Raw genomic sequence first — 22,976 nt, 5'->3', positions numbered from 1 at the left:
AATACTGGGGACATGTGTTGCAGTCATTCTGCTAGCAGCTGTGGTCTGAACTGAAGACCATGTGATACATATAATTGACATATTATGATACATAATCTTTGCAGATGAACATCAAACTGTTATACCACACATTTAACATCAAATAATTGACATTCACCAATCTCAATTGAGCATAGCACACGTATAGAGTATGTAATATCAAGTCCTTTAATTAACAGACAAACGAAACTTCATAATGACCAATAAGTCTAGATAAACAAGTACATTTATTCAACAATCATACACCAAGAGATGTAATCATTTGTATTGTAAACAACTCTTACTATCAGACTACGTTAGATACCAGAGCAGACTATGTTATATACCATGACAAACCTATATAAGGACTATAACAGATAAAATTGTTTCACAAGATCTATCTACAGGTAAATTAGTATCCAATATTGGATACTAAAAATACTGATTGATACAGCTTTCACTACCCTAAACAAGATTTATTATAAATGTTTACAATCCTCTGTAATCCTTTAGGACCGCACTAAAACTATACAACGACTGAAAAACGTCAAATGGGATTAACTTTAACTAATAAATCTCCAATTTCATTGGATGAACGTTAGCCAATCAGTGATTACATGGCGATGTCCATCATTACCGTCGCCGCCGATTGGATGGTGAAAGCGATCACAGCCATCTGTTGTTTGACAACTTCCCATTGGCTAGATTCAGCTTCGTCTATTTTATACATAGCGTCTATGATGCCGGGAAATGCTGATCCCGCGTAGTAGTTTGTACTGCTAGGGGCATATACCACATGTCTGAAGAAAATGCAAGATCGGTATAAATAACACAACAACGAAAACGAACAAAGACAAATGATATGGTCATATCATTTGTTATAATCAATCCAATATGTAATAACACCTTAACCCAATATGTAATACTAACCCAATATGTAATAACACCTTAACCCAATATGTAATACTAACCCAATATGTAATAACACCTTAACCCAATATGTAATAACACCTTAACCCAATATGTAATACTAACCCAATATGTAATAACACCTTAACCCAATATGTAATACTAACCCAATATGTAATACTAACCCAATATGTAATAACACCTTAACCCAATATGTAATACTAACCCAATATGTAATAACACCTTAACCCAATATGTAATAACACCTTAACCCAATATGTAATACTAACCCAATATGTAATAACACCTTAACCCAATATGTAATAACACCTTAACCCAATATGTAATACTAACCCAATATGTAATAACACCTTAACCCAATATGTAATACTAACCCAATATGTAATACTAACCCAATATGTAATAACACCTTAACCCAATATGTAATACTAACCCAATATGTAATAACACCTTAACCCAATATGTAATAACACCTTAACCCAATATGTAATACTAACCCAATATGTAATAACACCTTAACCCAATATGTAATACTAACCCAATATGTAATAACACCTTAACCCAATATGTAATACTAACCCAATATGTAATAACACCTTAACCCAATATGTAATACTAACCCAATATGTAATAACACCTTAAGCCTATATGTAATACTAACCCAATATGTAATAACACCTTAACCCAATATGTAATACTAACCCAATATGTATAACACCTTAACCCAATATGTAATACTAACACAATATGTAATAACACCTTAACCCAATATGTAATAACACCTTAACCCAATATGTAATAACACCTTAAGCCTATATGTAATACTAACCCAATATGTAATAACACCTTAACCCAATATGTAATAACACCTTAACCCAATATGTAATACTAACCCAATATGCAATAACACCTTAAGCCTATATGTAGTACTAACCCAAAATGTTTGGCTACATCTGAAGAGTGCAAGTTTCAAGTTTTATATAATTTGGTACATACATCCCTGATACCAGGTCACATGTGTGTCATAAAGCTTATTGATGTAACTTTTAGTTTTAATGATCCATTTGCATAATTGATGATTTTCAGTAATTAGACTTTATCTTAGGTCCTTATTCAATATAATTTGGCATTCAAACATAACAATGCGAACATGTTAAGAAAAACCTTTTGATGTAGCTTTTTAATAGTCTTAATGATTCATTTGCGTAATTAATGATAATTAGTAATTAGGATTTATCACAAATGTCTTTACTTTTTCTCCCTTTTTGGAATAAGTATTTGCCAATTAAGGGGTACAACATTATGATATGTAGCTACAGCTATTACCATGCAAAATAATTTGCATTCCAAAATTTAGTATGCGTAGGAACAAACAATCTAATGATTCTGTTCTTACGAAAGTCATTCATTTTAAATTATGTTTTTAAAGTAAATTTTTACTATAATGTTGAAAAAACACTCACCTTAGGAATTTCCTATTCGGTAGGCCAAGTGGGTCGATAAAAGCCCGTTCCACATTCATCAGTTGATCGTTAACTTGTCGAATTTTCAGGGCGCTGAATAAAACAGTGAAATAAAAATAAAAGGTGCAGATAGGAAAAAACATTCGAGCATAAGCTTTACATATACATCAGCAGCAGCAGAATTCTGAAATTGCTACTTTATATATATTTTTTTTACAATGGCATGACTTTCCTTCAAGTATCCTTTGGACGGGGTAACCTTCGTTTTCATTGTTAAAATGTTTATAAAGGAATGTTATACCTACTTGTCAAGAGTCATTTCAGTAATGGAGGTATGGAAGCTATCAGCTGACTCGGTGAAGTTTTCCACAGCCGAGTCGAGAGCGCCTAGGACAAAATGATAATTGACAAAATGTATTTTCTTTACTAAACTACCAAATGACATGTTTGATTGTATAACAGTAGTAGTTCAGCTTTTCTTTTTTTCGGAGTGAAAATATGTATCAAATACAAATATAGAATGCTGGAATGTCGTTTTAGGCAAAATGTTTTTAGAAATATTTGTTTCCGCTAACATTACTTCAGAAAATATGGTAGGTAGGTAGGTAGGTAGGTAGGTCGGGTGTTATTTTATTTTTGTTGCCTTCATTTTGTTAAAACATTGCTTCGACCCAAAGATGAGATACTTGTCAGTCGCAACACTTCTGCTGTGATAGCTTGATGGATGTAAAGGAAGTAACTGAAAACAACTATAATTATGTAAATTAGTACGTACATAATATGCAGACTGTATTTTTAAAGTTCAACTTACAGGCGGGAAAAACCCAGTCTCTGGAGTGGGTTATGTTTTAGTAATGTCTGTCTGTCTGTATGTCTGTCTGTCTGTCTGTCTGTCTGTCTGTCTGTCTGTCTGTCTGTCTGTCTGTATGTCTGTCTGTATGTCTGTCTGTCTGTCTGCCTGTCTGTCTACCCATCCATCCATCCATCCATCCATCCATCCATTCATCAAGTAACCATTCCATTACCACAGACACTTTGAATGAAAGGGTATTGTCTACAAACCAGGTCCTATTGAAAGTAAACCGAATCACTCTACTGTATATATCTACCTACCAAAGGTAATGCCTTTTGAGGCCATGTTCGTTTCGTATGCATCTTTCAAGTTGGCGACCGCATCTTTCAGCTGCTTGGCGTAATCTTTACAATCAAACGGGATGATAACTGATTCAGAAAGGTCACGTGCGACTTCAGCCCATAAACGAGCAACTGCTAAAGATGCAGTAAAGTCGGGATCGATGAATTGTTTGACCAGGTAAAATGTCTCGTATACAGAATGGTACACAGGATATGATGAAATACCCAGTGACTGAAAATGACATGGGAAGGAGAATAAGACATTTTTTGATACGGGAGTATCATCCTTTAGTTATGGAGCATACTCACGATATCTTGTAATTAAAGCTTTCTAATCAATTTCTAATTCAATTTAATCGCAACTCCCCAAACAGTATACAGTATTTTTTAAACAGTCAACATATTATTTGTGATTATATGAATAATAAATGGCATTTTCACTTCGTGTCACTTGACCAGCTGGTTTGTGAATGTGAACCTTTGTTTTTGCAATGTGTTTCTTCACTTACAAAATAGATCTGTCAAATGATGCCAAATTGCAAGTAGGTAAAGTCCATCCTATCGTTCAGCTGGTTAATAGCTACTATATGTTGATTCTTGTAGTAGTATTTGTGGCAGTCTTGTATCACCCAGAAGAGAGAGAAACCTTCATTTGGTAGAATAAATGGATATGTGTTTCAAATGCCATTGCTGTCACCAAATGATGCTACTGCTATTAAGCAAAAACAGGAACCCCATTTAACATACCAGCTGGTTACGTGACAGGAATCCAAGATACCCAACGAATATATAGCTTAATAAGAACGCTTTGTTTGTGAGATATCTTTTGTACGGTCTATACTTCGCTTGACTTGCATTCATAGTATTTCACGTGTAAATTTATAGAGTAATATAACACAAGTGACAATGTTATGAGTGTAAGATTGTCAAATTCATTTTCCAATCCGTTAATGAGTCGAATTATACCGAGTAGGTCGGTTAAATATATGCAAACAACATAATAACCAATCAGATATTCGCCATGTGTACATGTATGGCATTATTCGCTATGTGTACATGTATGACAGTGTGTTTTTTATCAAATGTGTTCATCAATACTAAGATAAAAGAGTTATAACTAAATAATGTATTCGATTTAAGTCACTGGCTACTGGGTCAAAACATAGTTGGACTTGGCAAAGTTACTTTAAGTTACCGAATTATACGTATATCTCATATCCGCTGCAGGAATTCCAAGCTGATAAGCAAATGGTGCAAAGTCACTTCCAGAGCCCATATTTCTGATGCTAATACGGAAAAAGGGAAAGTGTAGGCTATTAAAACCTTTGCGAAAGCTGACAACTGACAGTCATACATACATGTGGACAATGTTAAACATTATTTCACACACACACACACACACACACACACACACACATACATACATACATACATACATACATACATACATACATACATACATACATACATACATACATATTTATACACACATTCATGCATACATGCACGCACGAACGCACGCACGCACACACGAACACACACACACACACACGCACACACGCACACACACACACACACAACCTCTCTGTTTATACTCGTTGTATTTCCTTGTATTTATTGTATACTGTCAGTGACTAGTTTACCCTTACTTGAATATAAATGTATATGGTGTTTACCTGGGCAATTCGTCGTCATTAAGCGATGTCCTTTCACTCCAAGCATCAAACAGCGTCTTTGTTGCATCTTTCGGTGACTCTACCTGCATCAAGAAATATATACAGTTTCTATCTACATTTAATGTATACTCTATGCTTAGACGTATACGACATAACTTTATGTATAGTTGTTGTTATTGTCGTCGTCGTCGTCGTCGTCGTCGTCGTCGTCGTCGTCGTCGTTGTTGTTGTTGTTGTTGTTGTTGTTGTTGTTGTTGTTGTTGTTGTTGTTGGGAAGATGAAAGTTTTACTGTAAATCGTGTCGTTTATACAATAATATTGTTTTAAATACCTTCTTGGTGGCACGGTAAATGGTCTGATACAACAACGGAGAAGACTTGACGGCTAATACAAAATTACCACTAGTTGCAGAATCTACGTTCAAGTATGCAACACTCCTGGCACCTAGGTTCTTTGCGAATTCCTGACAAAGAGAACTATTGTTACAAAGCAACTTTATTTAGCTACATTTCTAACTACAATATCATAACTATAATAAATAAGCCCCGAATGAATAAAAACAAGAGAGACGTTGTCTAAGGTCATATAAATTACCAGAGTTCATCAGATAACAAAACAGAGTGTGTTTGTTGTTGTACCTTGTTACTCGAGAGTTCATAAATATAAATGTCACGCACAAACTAGTGATAAATTATGATAAGAGACTTTCAGCTGACACAGATTCGTTAAAGGCGTACTGTACACTCAAAGTTTGATATTGAATTCAATAATGTGTATTTAACAAACTCTTGTCTTTATTTGGCAATAATTTTGATTTTACCATATATGTGTATGAAATCAAACGCGTAATCTTAATATATTTGAATAAAATGTGGGTGAAGAACTAAGGAGAAATCAAGGGAGGGAGTTTGGAATCAATAGTACGGCAGATCTTAAAAATATAGATTAAAACGTTATTGGTAACGCTACGTATGAAAATTTGAAATCGTGTACTATCTGCGTAAGTTTTTGCCATTGATAAATTTCAGATTATTGAAAACTGAATATGGTTTTTGCGCTATGATTATCCGATTAGAAATGATTTTCTGTCTTACTTCGACCCATTCTGAAGATCCAATCAAACCGTACTCTTCAGCACCCCAGCTGCAAAATACGATAGACCGACGAGGACGCCACCCTAAAGAATTCAAAGCAAAACAGTGGACTAAGTATAGATACAAAAAATGTAAAATTACTATGGTAAATGTGTTAATTATATAGCCCTACATTCAGAGTGCATATCACTGATTGAATCATACTGTAACGAACAAATCGTCATCTATACGTTCCTAAGACATTCTCGAAAACCAGAGCTGTTATTTCTTCCGCTACACTTCGAAATAACGAGACAACACGTTTCGACGGTGCCGTAAAAGAGGCCGTGGTTTTAAATTTAGTGTCAGTGCCTCCCGCAGTTTTTTAGTTTAACTTTTTAAAAACAAAAATCACATTTTTGCCCCATATCACACACCTATGTTGTGATTATTTTCATTTGAATAATTTCCCAACTAGACACCCAAAGTAATTTAATACAACCTAAGACAATCTGTCTGGCAGTTTTTTGTTTTGTTTTTTACTTTAAGTCGTTAACAGACAGACAGACGGACGGACGGACAGACAGACAGACAGACAGACAGACAGACAGACAGACAGACAGACAGACAGACAGACAGACAGACGGACGGACGGACGGACGGACGGACGGACGGACGGACGGACGGACGGACGGACGGACGGACGGACGGACGGACAGACAGACAGACAGACAGACAGACAGACAGACAGACAGACAGACAGACAGACAGACAGACAGACAGACAGACAGACAGCCTGAGACAGGCACTTTGCCATGAACACAATACTACAGAATCTCAGTTCAGTTGTGCTAAAACAATTACTAGTATCTCACCTCCTTTGACCAACTTTCCAAACGCTTTTGTGAGCTCTAGCATAACAGCTGTTCCACTGGAAGGATCCACGGCGCCAAAGACCCACGCATCACGATGATTACCAAGTAAAATATACCTGTCTAGAAAATTAAAATAATGGTGTGTATTACATGTATTAGAGTAATGGCCAACCATGTATTCGTTGCACATAGTAACATGTACAGAAAATAAACGGCACTGGTGTAGAGTATTTCGATCACTAGTAATATATACCTTCGCGCTGGTAGATTTCGATGCTTGTGGAGAGGATAGAGTCGCCAGCGCCAAAATAAAATAGTCAGGGTCCCTGGTATTAATAACCCATATTCTGTTCCTAGATTCGCTGCTTCTAGTTGACAGAATAGGTTATTACCCATAACTACCAAGCCTCCAACAGCGTTACTTTTACAGCATACAAAGATATTTTCCTAGACTTTACAAACTTATATTAACCTGGCTCCACTGCTCCTCTGATGAATCCAATCACATTATATGTGTTTTTTCGTTGGTTGTTAGTGTGAATATCCATTCTCACTCTCCTACAAGAGTAATAAAATCACAAAAATTATAGCAGTCGTGAAATCTTGGTATCTATTGGCACTTGAAGTTTTGAGTAATGCTTATAATTATATATTTTCCTGTAAGGTTTGAGGTACAATAATTTTGTATACTAAGGATTAGCCACATCCCTCGCATGGGAAAAAGTTACCAAAACACACCTTTTAGGGTCTGGGTATGATTTATAAATCAAGATTAGTAGGTTATTGCGGTTAAAAGCAATGTGACAGCTTTGTTTATATAACCCTCGAAAAAGACTTGTGTATTTGCTTGAATGAAGTAAGCTATTAAAGGAAGAACTTCACGCAAAAAGAAAATTGGATAAAACAACAATACGAATGATACAAAAAAACATCAGGGGTTGCTTCTGCTGTAGGTTCAGGCGACGAATTTATTAGTTTGTTTATATATGTGGAGGTTAATATCATGTAACATTTGTACTTGATTTTTAACATGTATCCTTCTATTAGCAAACAGAGTTATGCGATCCCCGGCTGCTGTGGTGTTTATACTTTGATGAGTAATACCGACAGTAATTATGTCTTTGCAAGAAACTTATCTCAATCCTGCTTAACACAAGCAAGCAAACCCACTGGTGTTTTTTCGCCTGTTGTAACAATGGTTGATGGCGGGTTTGCAAATTCCTAATCAAATTATATACACTTATAAATAGACTAGACACATACCTGTTTGATTCTTTGAAACCAGGACCAATGTTGTAATCGATTCCTGATATACCTCCCGCCCATTCGTCTGGAAGGCTTACAGAGTCGCCTAACTCCCTTTAAATCAATCAATCAATCAATCAATCAATCAATCAATCAATCAATCAATCAATCAATCAATCAATCAATCAATCAATCAATCAATCAATCAATCAATCAATCAATCAATCAATCAATCAATCAATCAATCAATCAATCACTCAGTCAGTCAGTCAGTCAGTCAGTCAGTCAGTCAGTCAGTCAGTCAGTCAGTCAGTCATTCAGTCAATCAATCAATCAATCAATTAATCAATAATAAATAAATAAATAAATAAATAAAAGTGTTATTGAATCATTTAACTTACAAAATAAGTTCATAAGATTACTAATAACAGCGATGTGAAAATAAATTCAATTTGTCATTGAAACAGCCACAAGCAAACAAAACAAAACAACACGTATTCTAACCAAATATCGGTCGTCCAAATTTACGATATTTAGTTGCTGTAATTTGTCTCTGTCTTCCATTATGTTGCCATTGTACCTATTACTACACGTCTCGAAAATAGAAGCTTTAGACTTTTGCAATTACTTTGTTCAAGAAAACCACAAGCCCATGCTTAGTTAAAATCAAGAAAATAAATCAGCCATTTTTTCGAAAATAGGGCCATTTTGAATCCAACATGGCCGCTGAATACTAATGTTAAATATGTGGGAAAATAGAGATTGTCTATTTCCTTGAAAACAAGATAGTCGGCCCCGAATTTCTTATATTATTTAAAAAGAACTGTGAATAAGCTTAAATATAGCAAAGTTTGGAGAGATATAATAACTTTGTATTCATTATACTATACCTTAAATCCAGACCAAACGTTTGCAGCTAAAGACGTTCAATCCTTGTAAATAGCTACATTACCTGTCTACGAGTTATTGACCGTGACTTGAAGTCATTTAGATACTTTTTCGACTTACTACTGATAGACCATATATATCCTTCACAAAATACAACTAGTACATAATTACATATCATTCTTTGTTTAGCTTTAATAGGTCAACGTCGAATATGAAAGAGTACGTTTTACAGCTACTGGTGACTTTTACTCAGAACGTTTCCTTCATTACAGTTACGCGAAATATTCAGTGCTAAAAATCTCTGTGGATGGAGACCCCAAATTTTTTCTCTTGATTTTTAACCAAGAATGGGTTGGAGATTTCTAGTACAAAGTAACAGCAAGGGTTTTAGCCTTGAGTTGCAACCCTTGAGTTCATGAGGTACGTACCTCAGAAACATTTTGGCATCGCCGTAACCGATCGGATGAACAGGAATCGACGGTAGAGGTGAATCTTCCACAGTTGTTCGATATGCATAATCTAATAAATAAAATTTTAAATATAAAAGAAACCACGCGGAACTGGAAGCTGTTCTCTCAGTATGATAAACAAAATCTACATATACCCTCATCACCTTCTAGCAATGTCAGCATTTGCTTATTTTCCCGTTAGACATTGCTGATATATTTCCCGACCACAGACCTTCCTTAACTTTTCTTATTCTACGTGATGTAAAACTTCACTTCCAACACAGATACCAACAACACATTTTTAGAGAGATTTCTCAGCTTGTATCTCATTTTATCGCATCCGTTAGCCATTTCCATGGTTTAGTGCTTTTCTCATCTCGCCCTGACGGAACTGAAAACTATATATATATATATATATATATATATATATATATATATATATATATATATATATATATATATATATATATATATATATATATATATATATATATATATATATATATATATATATATATATAAATATGTATATATAAATTATATATATATATATATATATATATATATATATATATATATATATGTATATATATATATATATATATATATATATATATATATTCCGTCTGAAGTAACTTTTATAAATCAATGCTAGTTCGTGAATAATTCGTTGTCAAATGTACCTGCAAACACGTTGTAGAACACGTCACATTCCTTCAGAGGATTTTGGATAAAAGACAAATTCTAGACACGTACCGTTTGCAGGGTATCCTGGAGTTAACGGGTCTCCCTTGTGATCACTGACGTGTAAATTGCCACGTTGTGCCCCAGTGCCTGGCAACCACCAATCGTTAGGGTACACCTCATCGTCGGTTACACCTCCCACTGCATAGTCAGCAGGATCGGAGTAAATGATCAAACCTATAGCTCCGTTTTGCTCAGCACTCAGGGCCTGCAATTACATTGTAAAATAAATTCAAATCGCAATGTACTATTAAAATAAAAGAGAAATAACTGTTTGATGATAGTGATTCACATTGCTGTGTACTATAAATAGATCGTCAGAGCTAAACATTGGAAACAATATTTTTTTAAGTAATACGCTCTGTATCATATTTCTGCATGATTTGATTACAAATTTTGTGTCTACAAATGAAATACCTTGCAATACAGTGCAACACAATGCAATACAATACAGTGCAACATAATGCAATACAATACAATACAAGCAGTGCAATACAATACAGTGCAACACAACACAATACAATGCAATACAATACAATACAATGCAATGCAATGCAATGCAATACAATACAATACAAGGCAATACAATACAAGGCAAGGCAGCGCAGCGCCGCACAACACAACATAACACAACACAACACAACACAACACAACACAACACAACACAACACAGCACAGTGCCGCACAACACAACACAACACAGCACAGCACAACACAACACAACACAACACAACACAACACAACACAACACAACACAACACAACACAACACAACACAACAAAACACAGCACAACATAACACAACACAACACAACACAACACAACACAACAAAACACAGCACAGCACAACACAACACAACACAACACAACACAACACAACACAACACAACACAATATTACGCAACAGTCATACTTCGTGGATTAAACACCAATCGAAGTATGCTTGTGTTTCCAAGAGTAGTCTCGCCTGTATATACATTCAAAATACTCTTGTTTGTACTGAACGCAAGCAAAGTTTACTGGCAAGACACCGGTACCCTGACAAAGAAATTCATCCATACCTTATTTCCCCTAAATATTTTTCCATATCTTGCAATTAAGATTTTCCCTGTTAAGTTCACGCCAAGCTCTTCCAATTTGTCAAAATCTTCAACTCTGCCGTAGTTTACGTACACAAGATCGCCCTTGTGATAGAAAGGAAATAAAGAGGTTTTGTTATTAGTGATGCACTGACATTCCATGTCATAAAGGCTTAGGGAGCCTTAAGTAAGTACAGGGGGGGGGGGGGGTGGCGTAAGTTACTTATACAGTCCAGTTGCCAGAGGTGGTTCTGGGGGATTAATCTTGCAATGTGAGTTATATGATATTTTTTTGCAGATTCCACCTCAGAAAGGTGTCCTGTTAGCATATCTGACGGGTGCCACTCGCGCACCACCCCTGGGCATTTTGTTATATCGCGAGAAAACCGAAATACCATGTATTGTTATGGGTAAACACATGTTTTGGTAGGCTTAATACTTACTACCTATAAAACCATGTCATATTTACATGTTACACACTGTATATTATGAATAATCAGTCAATTACAAATATTTTGTCAAAAGTTTTGGATATTGAAATATCACAATTCGGCTAAAGGTCAACAAAATGTCGCCATTTTCAGTTATTATGACGTATAGGTAGTGGATGTGTTTTCTGTGTATCATGTGGGTACATCCATGTATCATATAAATTTTATTGCTGAGTCATACTGATATTTTGTCTCTAAAACCTAATATATGTAAGTATTTTGTTAAAATTTGTACATATCATAAATCATGATCTGATAACTTAATTAGGAAAAAGAAAGCATCATGTGTTGATTTACAGTTAGTGATCATAATATATCCACAACAAATCTTGAGCCAAGGTTTTTGAATATAAAAAAAAATAAATTTGAACTTCAAACGTTGTATAAATTAGACCATTTTGACCACTTTACACCCTGAAAGCGGATGTAATGATATGCATAAATTTAAAAAAACATATATATTCAGTTTGGGGGACAAAATATCAGTATGATTCAGCTTATAATGTATAACTGGTGTCATCACCTGATTTGATAAATAAAATCTAGATGATACATGGATGTACCCACACAATACACAGAAAACACAGCCACTACCTATAAGTCATAACAACTGAAAATGGCGTAAATTTGTTGACCTTTGGTCTAATTATGATATTTTAATATCCAAAACTTTTGACTTTTAAGTAACTTTAACATGGTTTTATAGGTAGTAAGTATTAAGCTTACCAAAACATGTGTTTACCCATAGCAATACATGGTATTTCGGTTTTCTCGCGATATAACAAAATGCCCAGGGGTGCGCGAGTGGCACCCGTCAGATATGCTAACAGGACACCTTTCTGAGGTGGACTCTGCAAAACATATATCATATAACTCACATTGCAAGGTTAACCCCCCAAAACCACCTCTGGCAACTGGACTTCGGAAAATATTTCAGCTTACATCTGATCATATCTTAGCTTGTAAACTAAATATAATTTTCCTTACTGTAATATTGCCTTGACCTGAATATGCATTAAAAGGGTTCACTATATTTTCTGCATCATCTTCTGGTCGAAGTCCCTTTTCTTTGATTGAACAGGTAAAGTTGACGTCGCCATTCTCATTTAGCAGCTGGACCTGTGAAAGACAATACTTTGTTTGATGTGACAGTTTGAGACGTTCCACTGCGTTTACCTTTAGAGTCAGTTAATATTATGGGTTAGATGTCAATGTTTCACAACGAAAAAAAAGACTTGAAAGTATACTTAATTCCATGGGTAATGTAATGTAATGTAATGTTGTTCTGTATCTTTTAGATTGTCATGGCCGCGCTGGGTTGGTGTTCTTCAAGGTGCGTAGTGTGAGCAGTTCCCGAGTGTAGCATCATTTAAAAAAAAATCTCTAACCAATAGAGGGAACAAAGGGAAAATAATTATTCTATTTGACAAGGGGTTATATATTACCGTGTTGTCCTGATCAGGATCGGGGTAGGATAATAGAACGTTATAGGAATAAATATTGGCCGAGTCCAGTCCCTGACTGACCCATTCATCTCTGACGTATTCGGCATTGATGAGATCGGCAGGTGTTCCAGCCAAGTGGGGCGTACTGGTCAATCGCCTGTGAAGAAATGTGACAGAAAGTTGGTTGACCTTATTACATTATTATTAGCATATCGATGGTCACCTCAAAATTCAACCTCGATCGTATTAATTTGTTTGTAGCGACGGTCGGAGCAATTGTGGCAAGAACATTCTGATGGTCTGAAGGGGGGGGGGGGGACGAAATATATCACATGATTTGAACCAAATTGAAATTGTGACCAAAATATTTTCTCCCCACGCCCCCTGCCGTAAATTCTGACCGCAGTCTTATGGTTCTTGGTGTTTACTTTGTTTCGTGTTTATTAGCATAACCATAAATAACTAAAACATGTTGACTTCTAACTGGTATCTACCTCTCGCCAGGTATTCATATTTTAACATAAAATGCCAGTGTGACATATTTCTGGAGTACCTGTAAATGCAAATGTACCAAAATCTCGATATCCATACCCCCTCTGCATGATATAACCTCACCATGTTACTTCTATACGTTAACGTGTGTTGTTTGAATTTGTATTTGAAAGAGTGGCTTTAAGGGATCGAGCAAAACTTACGGGGGGGGGGGCGATGGGGTTAATATTTCCTTACAAATAACGGTGGAAACTGTTTTAAAAGTTAGGATGCCAGACACACAAATACTCATGGTCTTGGCTGTCACCTGCCTCATAATTAAACGAAGTTTACATGCAAGATAGTTTACAAAGATACAAAGTTAAGAATTTCCCCTGCTTCAAAAAGACGTATATTAAGTGTTAAATATTTCAAAGCGGCGTAAATTTGGCCAAAATATTTTCTTCCCAGCCCCCCCCCCCTACATAAATTCTGCATATGCCCTTATCGACAGTTATTATGCTGAACCACCATGCAGCCCTTCTCTTCAGTAACATAGCGAGATAGACTCTGCCACATATATGCAGGATTCATTTGATATTCTAAATCTAAAGCCTCATGCTGGGTCGATTGTTGGCAATATAGTTTAAGTTTGCGAACGTACTATGATATTTACTCACTGCAGATATTTTTCGATGCTAGGAGCTTTCATTTCAGCGACAAGGTCGTTGAATATTTTGTCAGCAACTGGCTGCTCACACGCCGCACCACACTTTGAATCGACATCGCGACTTATTCCAAAATATCCGATCAGTATTCCAAGGACAAACCCAAGCACCAATGTAACAGCAATTGCGATAAACCACGTACAACGATTCGACGACTCTTTGGCATACATACTCGGATATTTAGACACGATTCCAAAACCCAAACCAACCCAGTGAAAATCAAAACGGCTGATTTAAGACTTTCAGATACCAGGATGTAGCTATGGGATAATAAATTCAATTGACAAGAACGTAATTGGTTGGTTATGAATCATACATACATTGTTGACAGTTCAAAGTTGACTAGCCAATGTCCAGTCAGGAATTTTAAAGTATGTAAACTTTGTGAAAGTGAATTATGATTTTACTCATGCAAGCTGTCATGAATTCGATAATTTACCAAACATCAATGTCATACAACGAAAAGCAATTAGTCATTCTCCGTTAGGAAGGGAGCCGGGGAAGGGAGGGGTTTAGTAAAACATTTTGACAGCTAAAGGGTGTAAGTAAAACTTTGACAGTGTCCTTATAGGCCTAATATAAGTGTCAAATTATTGATTGATTTGTGCCATGTAAATTTGTTGCATAGCAACTCTCACGAATCACCTTTAGTCTTCTTGACTCCTAGAAAAAATTGAGAAAGCTTTACTACAGTAAACATTGGGCCTGCGAGACAGTATACATCCAACTGACATCCAACACATCTCTGCATACTGGATGAGTGATGTCAACTGTTCTAAAATAATCTACTGACATATGGACGGTTACAACAGTACGGGTATTGCCATATGGGCCTGTCATGTATATCACGCTGCCCAGGGTGTCTGGCGAAACATGACACGATATCGCACACAGATTTCTGACGATGATGTCAAATGTACCATTTATAATCACACCATTTATAACACACGCCTTTGGAGATAAGTATAAGTATTAGTCTAATATGAGTCCTTGTTTCCATAGTTTTGCCAGTGTCGTTTTGCCAATGTTCTCGAAATGGTGAACTATACAAAGAGACTAATTATGAATTACACTCTTGGTACTAACAGGCGACTGAGCACGGTCTCGACTAACAGATGTAACAGTATGACATTCTAGAAAGCCGACCATGTCTCATCTGACAGTCTGCTGGTTATTGAGATGTGTGAGATGGGTGGAGATATTTGTTTTATTTATGAGCGGACAGCCGACCTTAGTGTAGATGTAAGTTGTGAAACAGAGCAAGATTAAAATCATGACAACGAGGTTCAAGATCGATTAATGTTCAGAACATGAAGTTTTATGGGAAGGTATTCTGCCGGCGTACACATCATTGATTTGATATGATTTAATTTGATGTGATGTCATTTGATTTGGTTTGACAAATAGTGTGGCATAGGCACTGGAAAGAGACCCCAAATGATAGCATATGGTAAAAGTTTTCACGATACAAAACTAACAATAATGACAGTATGGTTGGTTCTTGGTTATTACTTTTATTCATATTGACATAACTATAAAGTACTCTATAACATGTTGTAACTTGTATCTAGCTGAGTACCTGTAGATTTTCATACCTTGCTGTGCATGAATAAACACCACCGTGTCAATTCAGATTTACTTCTATAAGTTTATGTGTGTTTTATGCATTTGTTTTATTTTAAAGACTGGCTTTAAGTAACGAACACATATTTACGGCAGGCCGGGGGGGGGGGGGTGTCAATATTTCATTACAAACGACAATGGAAACGATTGTGACAACAAGGAGATATGTAGGATGCCTAAAATATCAACACATATATACACCAAATATAAATTATCTGAGCTGGTTTCGAAGTGCCGTCACGAGAATAAATTCTACCCCGCCCGAATTTTACCTCGCCACCCACATACGATGTAAGGGACCGGTCAGTTTCTCCAGCCTGGGGGGGGGGGGCGGCGGTGGATTCTTAAATCGGGCCGACAAAAAGTCACTATCTGTAAAACCCAAAACAGACTGACCCCCTATCAATTAATTCTAAAACATGATGACCCCCCCCCCCATATATGATATTCGCATGAGTGACAGGTATTTTTTTATCGTGACTCAGTGTGGACTGCTTGACTGTCTTGCATCTACTTTATAAGATCCCGGGTTAGCACTATCATAATTATAATTATTGACTACACAGGGTAAATATATTTGAAAAGGAGTTTAATAGCATCTTGACAGTGAAAGGTAGGGGGAAAGCTTGAGAAGGGAATATGTACAGCTGTCATGGGGGGGGGGGTCCTAAATTTCTTGGGTATACCAAAAAAAATCGCCAAATTTTGTTTTCCACAGCTACCCTACCCTATTTTTCGATGTTATAAGCTTTCATTTCAACGACAAGGCCTTTGAATTTTTTTTATCAGCAACACGCCACACCACACTTTGAATCGACATCGCGACTTATTCAAAAAATACCCTATCAGTATCCAATGACAGAACCAAATCACCAATGTAACAGCGAGTGCGATAAAACACGATTCCAAAACCCAAACCAACCCAGCGAAAACCAAAACGGCCGATTCAAGACTTTCAGAAGCCAGGATGTAGCTATGGGATAATAAATTCAATTGACAACTTGAGAACGCGATTGGTTGGGCTATGTATCATATATTGTTGACAGTTTTGAAAGATCGAAAGTTGACTAGCCAATAGTCCTTCACAAATCTTAAAGTATGTAAACATTTGTGAAAGTGAATTATGACTATACCCGTGGCCGTGCAAACTGTCATGAATTCAATAATTTACCAAACATGTACGTCATATAACGAAAAGCGATCAGTTACCCCGCGTTGGCAAGGGAGGGGTGGTCAAATAAAACTTTTAAACTGCATTTACACGTGTATGATTATGTAGTCAAGTTGAAATACACCTACACGTGTTGGGTATATGTACATCCAAGGGAAGTCTTACTCTCCACATCTTGGGGAGGTATGATGTGTGTGTGTGTGTGTGTGTGTGTGTGTGTGTGTGCGTGTGTATTTGTGTTTGTTTGTTTGTGTGTGTGTATGTGTATGTGTGTATGTGTGTGTGTTTGTGTGTGTGAGGGAGGAGGTGAATGTGTGTTTACACCATTAAATTTGTTTTAATAGCATCATTTAGGCCAATTGTATAAATTGAGATTGCTGTGTGCTTGCAATTAGGCCATAATTGATTATAATAATACTGACCAGGGAGTTGAGGAAATTACATAGGGCTGTTGTGCATGCGCAGTTATGGGGCTGTGTTGGGAGTCATGAATGTGCAGGACTATAGTTATAACATTCACTGGGGAAAGACACTTTATATTAGAAATGTGTAAACGTATGAGCCTAGCCAGATGGAATAAGTAAATACCTCATATTTATTATTTCACATACATTTCTTCAAGTAAAATGGCAAACATGGAATTGTGTGAGCATTTCTCTGATTTGATTTTTCATTAAAAAAAAAGACATTTATTTCAAAGCGAAGATGAATGCAGTATTGAAAATTGGAAACTTTGCTTGCGGGTTTCAGTTGTGTTTTAATTTCCTGTAAAAAATCATTCTTTGTATAAATACTGGGTAAAGTGGGCAATAGTATTGTCAATAAGGTATACAATATTGTTTTGTAAATTGGGGTGAAAATCGACCAATAAATCTCGACTTTTAAAGGAAGCAAAGGTGAGGCTGGTTTTATATTTTAGTTGCATTTCTTTATGGAGTCGCAGAAAAGTGATTATCACTAATCTACATTATGCTGCCTGCCACACATAGAGTTACATTGGCACCAATGGCATTATAGCACAATTAAAGTTAGTGTCATTAACACGTAGGTGTGAGGTACACCATAACAGATTTAATGATTTCATGACATCAACAAGTCTTCCTAAAAACATCCCTACAAATGCTTTACTTCTGTGTGACGTATACGAGATAAAATTGATCTGTTTTGTTAAATTTTGACTATGGAGGTAAAGTTCAGGGTCAAATATAAAGATAATAACTGAAAGGTCATATCAAAGGTAAGACCTTATACTACAGGAGTGGACACTTGAATGAAGTTTCTAAATCTTGTATGTTTCCAGAGCTGTTATACAAATTGTTGATTTTTACACCAAATAGGGCTGCCATTCAGCAAAAAAGTTATATGAGCACTAAAATTAATGCATGTATGTATCCTTCTTGTTCTTTATACCTGAGCACAATCGATCTTATATAAAATACAAATAAAATATCAATTTCAATTTTCATGATAAAATATGTTACAGTCAATCTAAGATTACTAAAGTCACACATCAAAGATCTGTGTGACAATGAAAACTAAAAATTATAATGGAAATCAGAACAATTATAATCAGTTCAGTTAGCCATACCCGAGAAAGCCTTTATCTGAATACTGGTATGTTTAAATGTACTGAATTTCATGTAACTTATCACACTTCAGTTGTTTGGTACATGTAAGGGATCAAGGTTAAAAGTCACTATTTCAATAGGTCAAACATAGACATAAGTGGTTTCTGCTATCTGTCTTACAATTCATTATGAAGGCAACATTGTCTTTCATTTATATAATCACTTCATTTGACTTATCAATCCATCTGACATATGTAATCATTCTATACAGTGACCAATCAGCTCATAGGATATTCTCAATCATAACAAAGTCATGTACTTGATATAGGATTGCATGCAACATAAGCTGAGAAGATGATAGCTTTTAGACTTGCAGCTTTTTCTGAATTCATTACACTTTTCACTTTCACCTCTTCTAATTACAATATCTTCACAGAAGACACAGTCCCCATCATATACTTTACTTCTATGTGACTGAAATGGTGACATGGTGTAAAAGAAATTGGTGGCAACAAATAGATAATACAAAGTGCTTGTGATATGCAGGAAAGAGCTGGATATTGATAATCGATCCTGGAGGTCTCAATAGAAAGTTTACACCTGATTATGTAGGAGTAGACACTTGAATGAAATTTCAATATATTAACATTTTTGAGTTAAGTGGTAAATCTCTGATTGTTCACTAATAAATACGGCAACCATTCAGTAAAAAATGATATGAGCAATGTAATGCATGGCCGTGTATGTTTCTCTTGTACTGTAACTACCTTCAGAAATGATTTTAAATGAAATTGGCCCCCACATAAATGCTACAGAGTATGCAATATACAAGAAAGAGCTCAATTTTGGCCATGAAGGAAGAGCTCAAAGGTCACTGTCATACAAGATTGCTTGTATGTGATTATATTGGGTTTATATAGACAGTTGAATGGAGTCTCTATGTATTAAATTTTTCGAGTTAAGTGGTAAAGTAATATATAGATTTTTTACTCCAAATATGACCACTATTCAGTACAATGTGATATGAGCATTAAAAGTAATCCTTGGTTATGTTACTTTTCTTCTACAATGTATATTACTTGTAACCATGATTTAATAGAAATTGACCATACATAAATGCTATAAAGTGTCTGCTACATGCAAGAGATAGCTTGATTTTGATAACTGACATTGAAGGTTAAAGATCAAAGGTAATGTCTTGAACTATACATTACAGTTCTTTGAGTTGTGCTGTAAATATTGATTTTTAATAGGTCAAATTTGCATATGTCTCATATCATATGTCACCTTTAAGCCAGGTTTGAATAAAAATCAGATATTGCACATCTGAGAAATGATGTATTACGGACAGACAGACAGACACATGGATGGACCTATTGTAATAGTACCCCTTCGTGGGACTAAAAACATGTATTTAGCTTGAATTCACTGGCTGACTGCATAAAGAATTCAAGAATGCTGACTCAGTACGTCTGAAACAACAATAATAAAAAGAATCTACTTTGTTTTGTTAATATATTATTTCCCAGTATTTTTGTCATTCAGCTTGAGCAAAATACGAGTGACACAAGGGGCCCTGTTACTATGAGGCCATAGATGAGTATTGGCAGAACCCTTCTGTCACAAGTATTTGAGCACTGCAGAATCAATGTCGTAGACATGCATTGTTATGACGTGGAGCAACTGGGGTGTAAATCCCACATTTGTTTTGTTGGAATGTGCACAACTTGGTTTGCGTGTAGTAAAAGCAATATTTATATTCCTTTCTGATGCATGTACATTTGTGTACACCAGACCTGCTGATGTGTTTGTGGAAGAAACTACTGTATCATAGTAATACATGGTAGCAGCTGTCATGGTGATTATTTTCTTGATAAATCAATTACCAGCATTGGATAAGTTGCTCAAAGTCTTGCATGTAGCACCGTCATAGGCGAGTGCTCTTGTCAATTATTCTGTGAACACTTCTGACTGTGCTCTCATTTACTCCTGGTTCATAGTACTCCGGTATTACAGACATCCTAACGTGTCCATGCAAAATAAATTCCAACCATAAAGGCAAGAATAAAGACAGACATCAACATACTCTTCCTGTTTTCAGCTCTCAAAGTTTTTAAGTCTTTCTCTGTAAGTAGGAAAAGAATGACATTTAACATTGCAGTGGTGTTAAGGATCATCGCTCAATGTCGCACAAGCTCAATAAATGAACATCGCTCTTTCCGGACAATATCAATATGGTGTTGCCAATTTAGTTTACAGTCAAAGCCAAGCCCCAAGTACTTATATGATGTAAACCATGATGAAAACTGTAGTGGTCACAACACCATTACGATCAATGCAATGTAAAAACATGATGGTAAACATGAAGTTCCAACCCTATGTACCTGTTTACTGAGATAACGATACACACATCAAAATACTAAAGGAAACCTAGCACTGTCACCTGGGGAAAGTACCTTAATTATTTTAAGTAAAGGGTATTTTTGTTCTTATGTGCAATACTAACATTCATCTTACCATTTTCAAGAATTGATTTGTGCAAATCTTCCTCTTCTTCTAGGAGCAGCTCTCTGTGCAAACAATTTATATAGTTGACAGAATGATCATTATATGAGCATATCATATTAAATACAAAAAATTAGTGTTATAGTTAAATGAGTTTATGTTATATTCATTTATAAAGTCCAGGGGTGAACAAATCCACTGGTCCTGGGTCCGAGACTAGCGATTTTTTTGGTTGGACCACACAAATTTTACCTTGTCCTGGTCTGTCGGACCAGTACCTTACTGTTAATAACTATGTTAAAAAGTCAGCTGAATATACAGATGCATATGCAAGATTTAATGTTTCACATTAGCGGGACCTGGGACCACTAATTCTTACAGCACTGGATTTTTTTAAGGCACTTTTCCGGGGACCACAGTTCACAAAATGATTTGTTCACCCCTGAAGTCTATCATGATATGCAACATGGTTTTCACACGTAAATAATAAATGCAATTGGAACAAGTTGCTATAATCATAGACCTTGGAGATTCACTTTTGGGTCAATATTGCTATATTGTTGTTAGATGATTTTCAAAATGTGTGGAAATGTAAGGTAAAGTCTTAGATCACATGCTATTGTCAGAGCGATGCAATGCTGTGTGTCGATTCTAGTAGTATATCACTATAATAACAGTTGTCAAGGGTTGGATGACAGATATACCTCTATTGTACACCCAGCAGTCAAAGAGGAGAATGGTTGACAACAGCAGAGGTGAGGTGGTGTGAGGGAGGAAAACTTTTATGTGTTTTTTTTACCTTTGTTTTTCTGAAAGGCGACCAGTTCTTAAAGACCTTTCCACTCCATCAAGCCTATCCTGAAATCTTCTGAGGTTATCTTCTAGATTTTCAATCTATATTAAAAGTAAAACCATACATCATAAAGTCTGATATGAACTAGCTGACACAATCAAGTTATCATTGTGTGTGTGTGTGTGTATGTGTGTATGTGTGTGTGTGTGTGTGTGTGTGTGTGTGTGTGTGTGTGTGTGTGTGTGTGTGTGTGTGTGTGTGTGTGCGTGCATGCGTGCAAGTTAAACTACATAATAACACTATCTCCCACATATATAGTTTTATAATCAGCTCTTTGGCACAAGGACATATATCTGCATTATTACACTTAAGTGTTTATCAATATGTGAAATGCTTTTCCATGATATGAATCAAATTACGATATTATCACTCAAGATTTTTTAAACTTAAAACCTTATCGTGTAAAATTATGGAATGTTGTGTATAGTTCACATATATATCTATTAGCACAGTCTGAACTTTTCTATTGTTTACAATTGTGTATACTGATTACATGTAGAACTATGAACAACTCTCTTAAAACCTTTTTAAAATGTGTAATGTTATGA

At 35.8% G+C, this 22,976-nt stretch overlaps 2 protein-coding genes across 2 annotated transcripts in view; both read right to left on the bottom strand.

Moving 5' to 3' along the window:
• Positions 1 to 329: 329 nt before the first annotated feature.
• LOC144447809 (N-acetylated-alpha-linked acidic dipeptidase 2-like) lies at positions 330 to 14,925 on the bottom strand. Its single transcript, XM_078137899.1, has 17 exons — positions 14,661 to 14,925; positions 13,510 to 13,666; positions 13,052 to 13,183; positions 11,556 to 11,678; positions 10,508 to 10,703; positions 9,731 to 9,821; positions 8,433 to 8,528; positions 7,642 to 7,727; positions 7,170 to 7,289; positions 6,316 to 6,398; positions 5,553 to 5,684; positions 5,222 to 5,304; positions 4,741 to 4,831; positions 3,525 to 3,777; positions 2,717 to 2,798; positions 2,412 to 2,504; positions 330 to 818 (listed from the first exon to the last, which is right to left on the bottom strand). The coding sequence occupies exons 1-17, from the start codon at positions 14,876 to 14,878 to the stop codon at positions 632 to 634; spliced, it is 2,223 nt and encodes a 740-aa protein (XP_077994025.1). The 5' UTR covers positions 14,879 to 14,925; the 3' UTR covers positions 330 to 631.
• A 6,103-nt stretch (positions 14,926 to 21,028) lies between these two features.
• The window catches only part of LOC144453785 (coiled-coil domain-containing protein 167-like), a 2,248-nt gene continuing 300 nt past the window's right edge, over positions 21,029 to 22,976 (bottom strand). Inside the window, exons 2-4 of the mRNA XM_078145140.1 lie at positions 22,375 to 22,469; positions 21,588 to 21,640; positions 21,029 to 21,195 (exon numbers count right to left, since the gene is read on the bottom strand). Coding sequence (XP_078001266.1) covers positions 21,092 to 21,195; positions 21,588 to 21,640; positions 22,375 to 22,469 — 252 coding nt within the window. The 3' untranslated portion in view covers positions 21,029 to 21,091. The remainder of the gene's footprint in view (positions 21,196 to 21,587; positions 21,641 to 22,374; positions 22,470 to 22,976) is intronic.

Source organism: Glandiceps talaboti, chromosome 2 (genome assembly GCF_964340395.1).
Source record: "Glandiceps talaboti chromosome 2, keGlaTala1.1, whole genome shotgun sequence".
Taxonomy (NCBI): domain Eukaryota; kingdom Metazoa; phylum Hemichordata; class Enteropneusta; family Spengelidae; genus Glandiceps; species Glandiceps talaboti.
The sequence above is the reverse complement of the archived record's forward strand: the minus strand, read 5'-3'. Positions and strand labels throughout refer to the sequence as shown.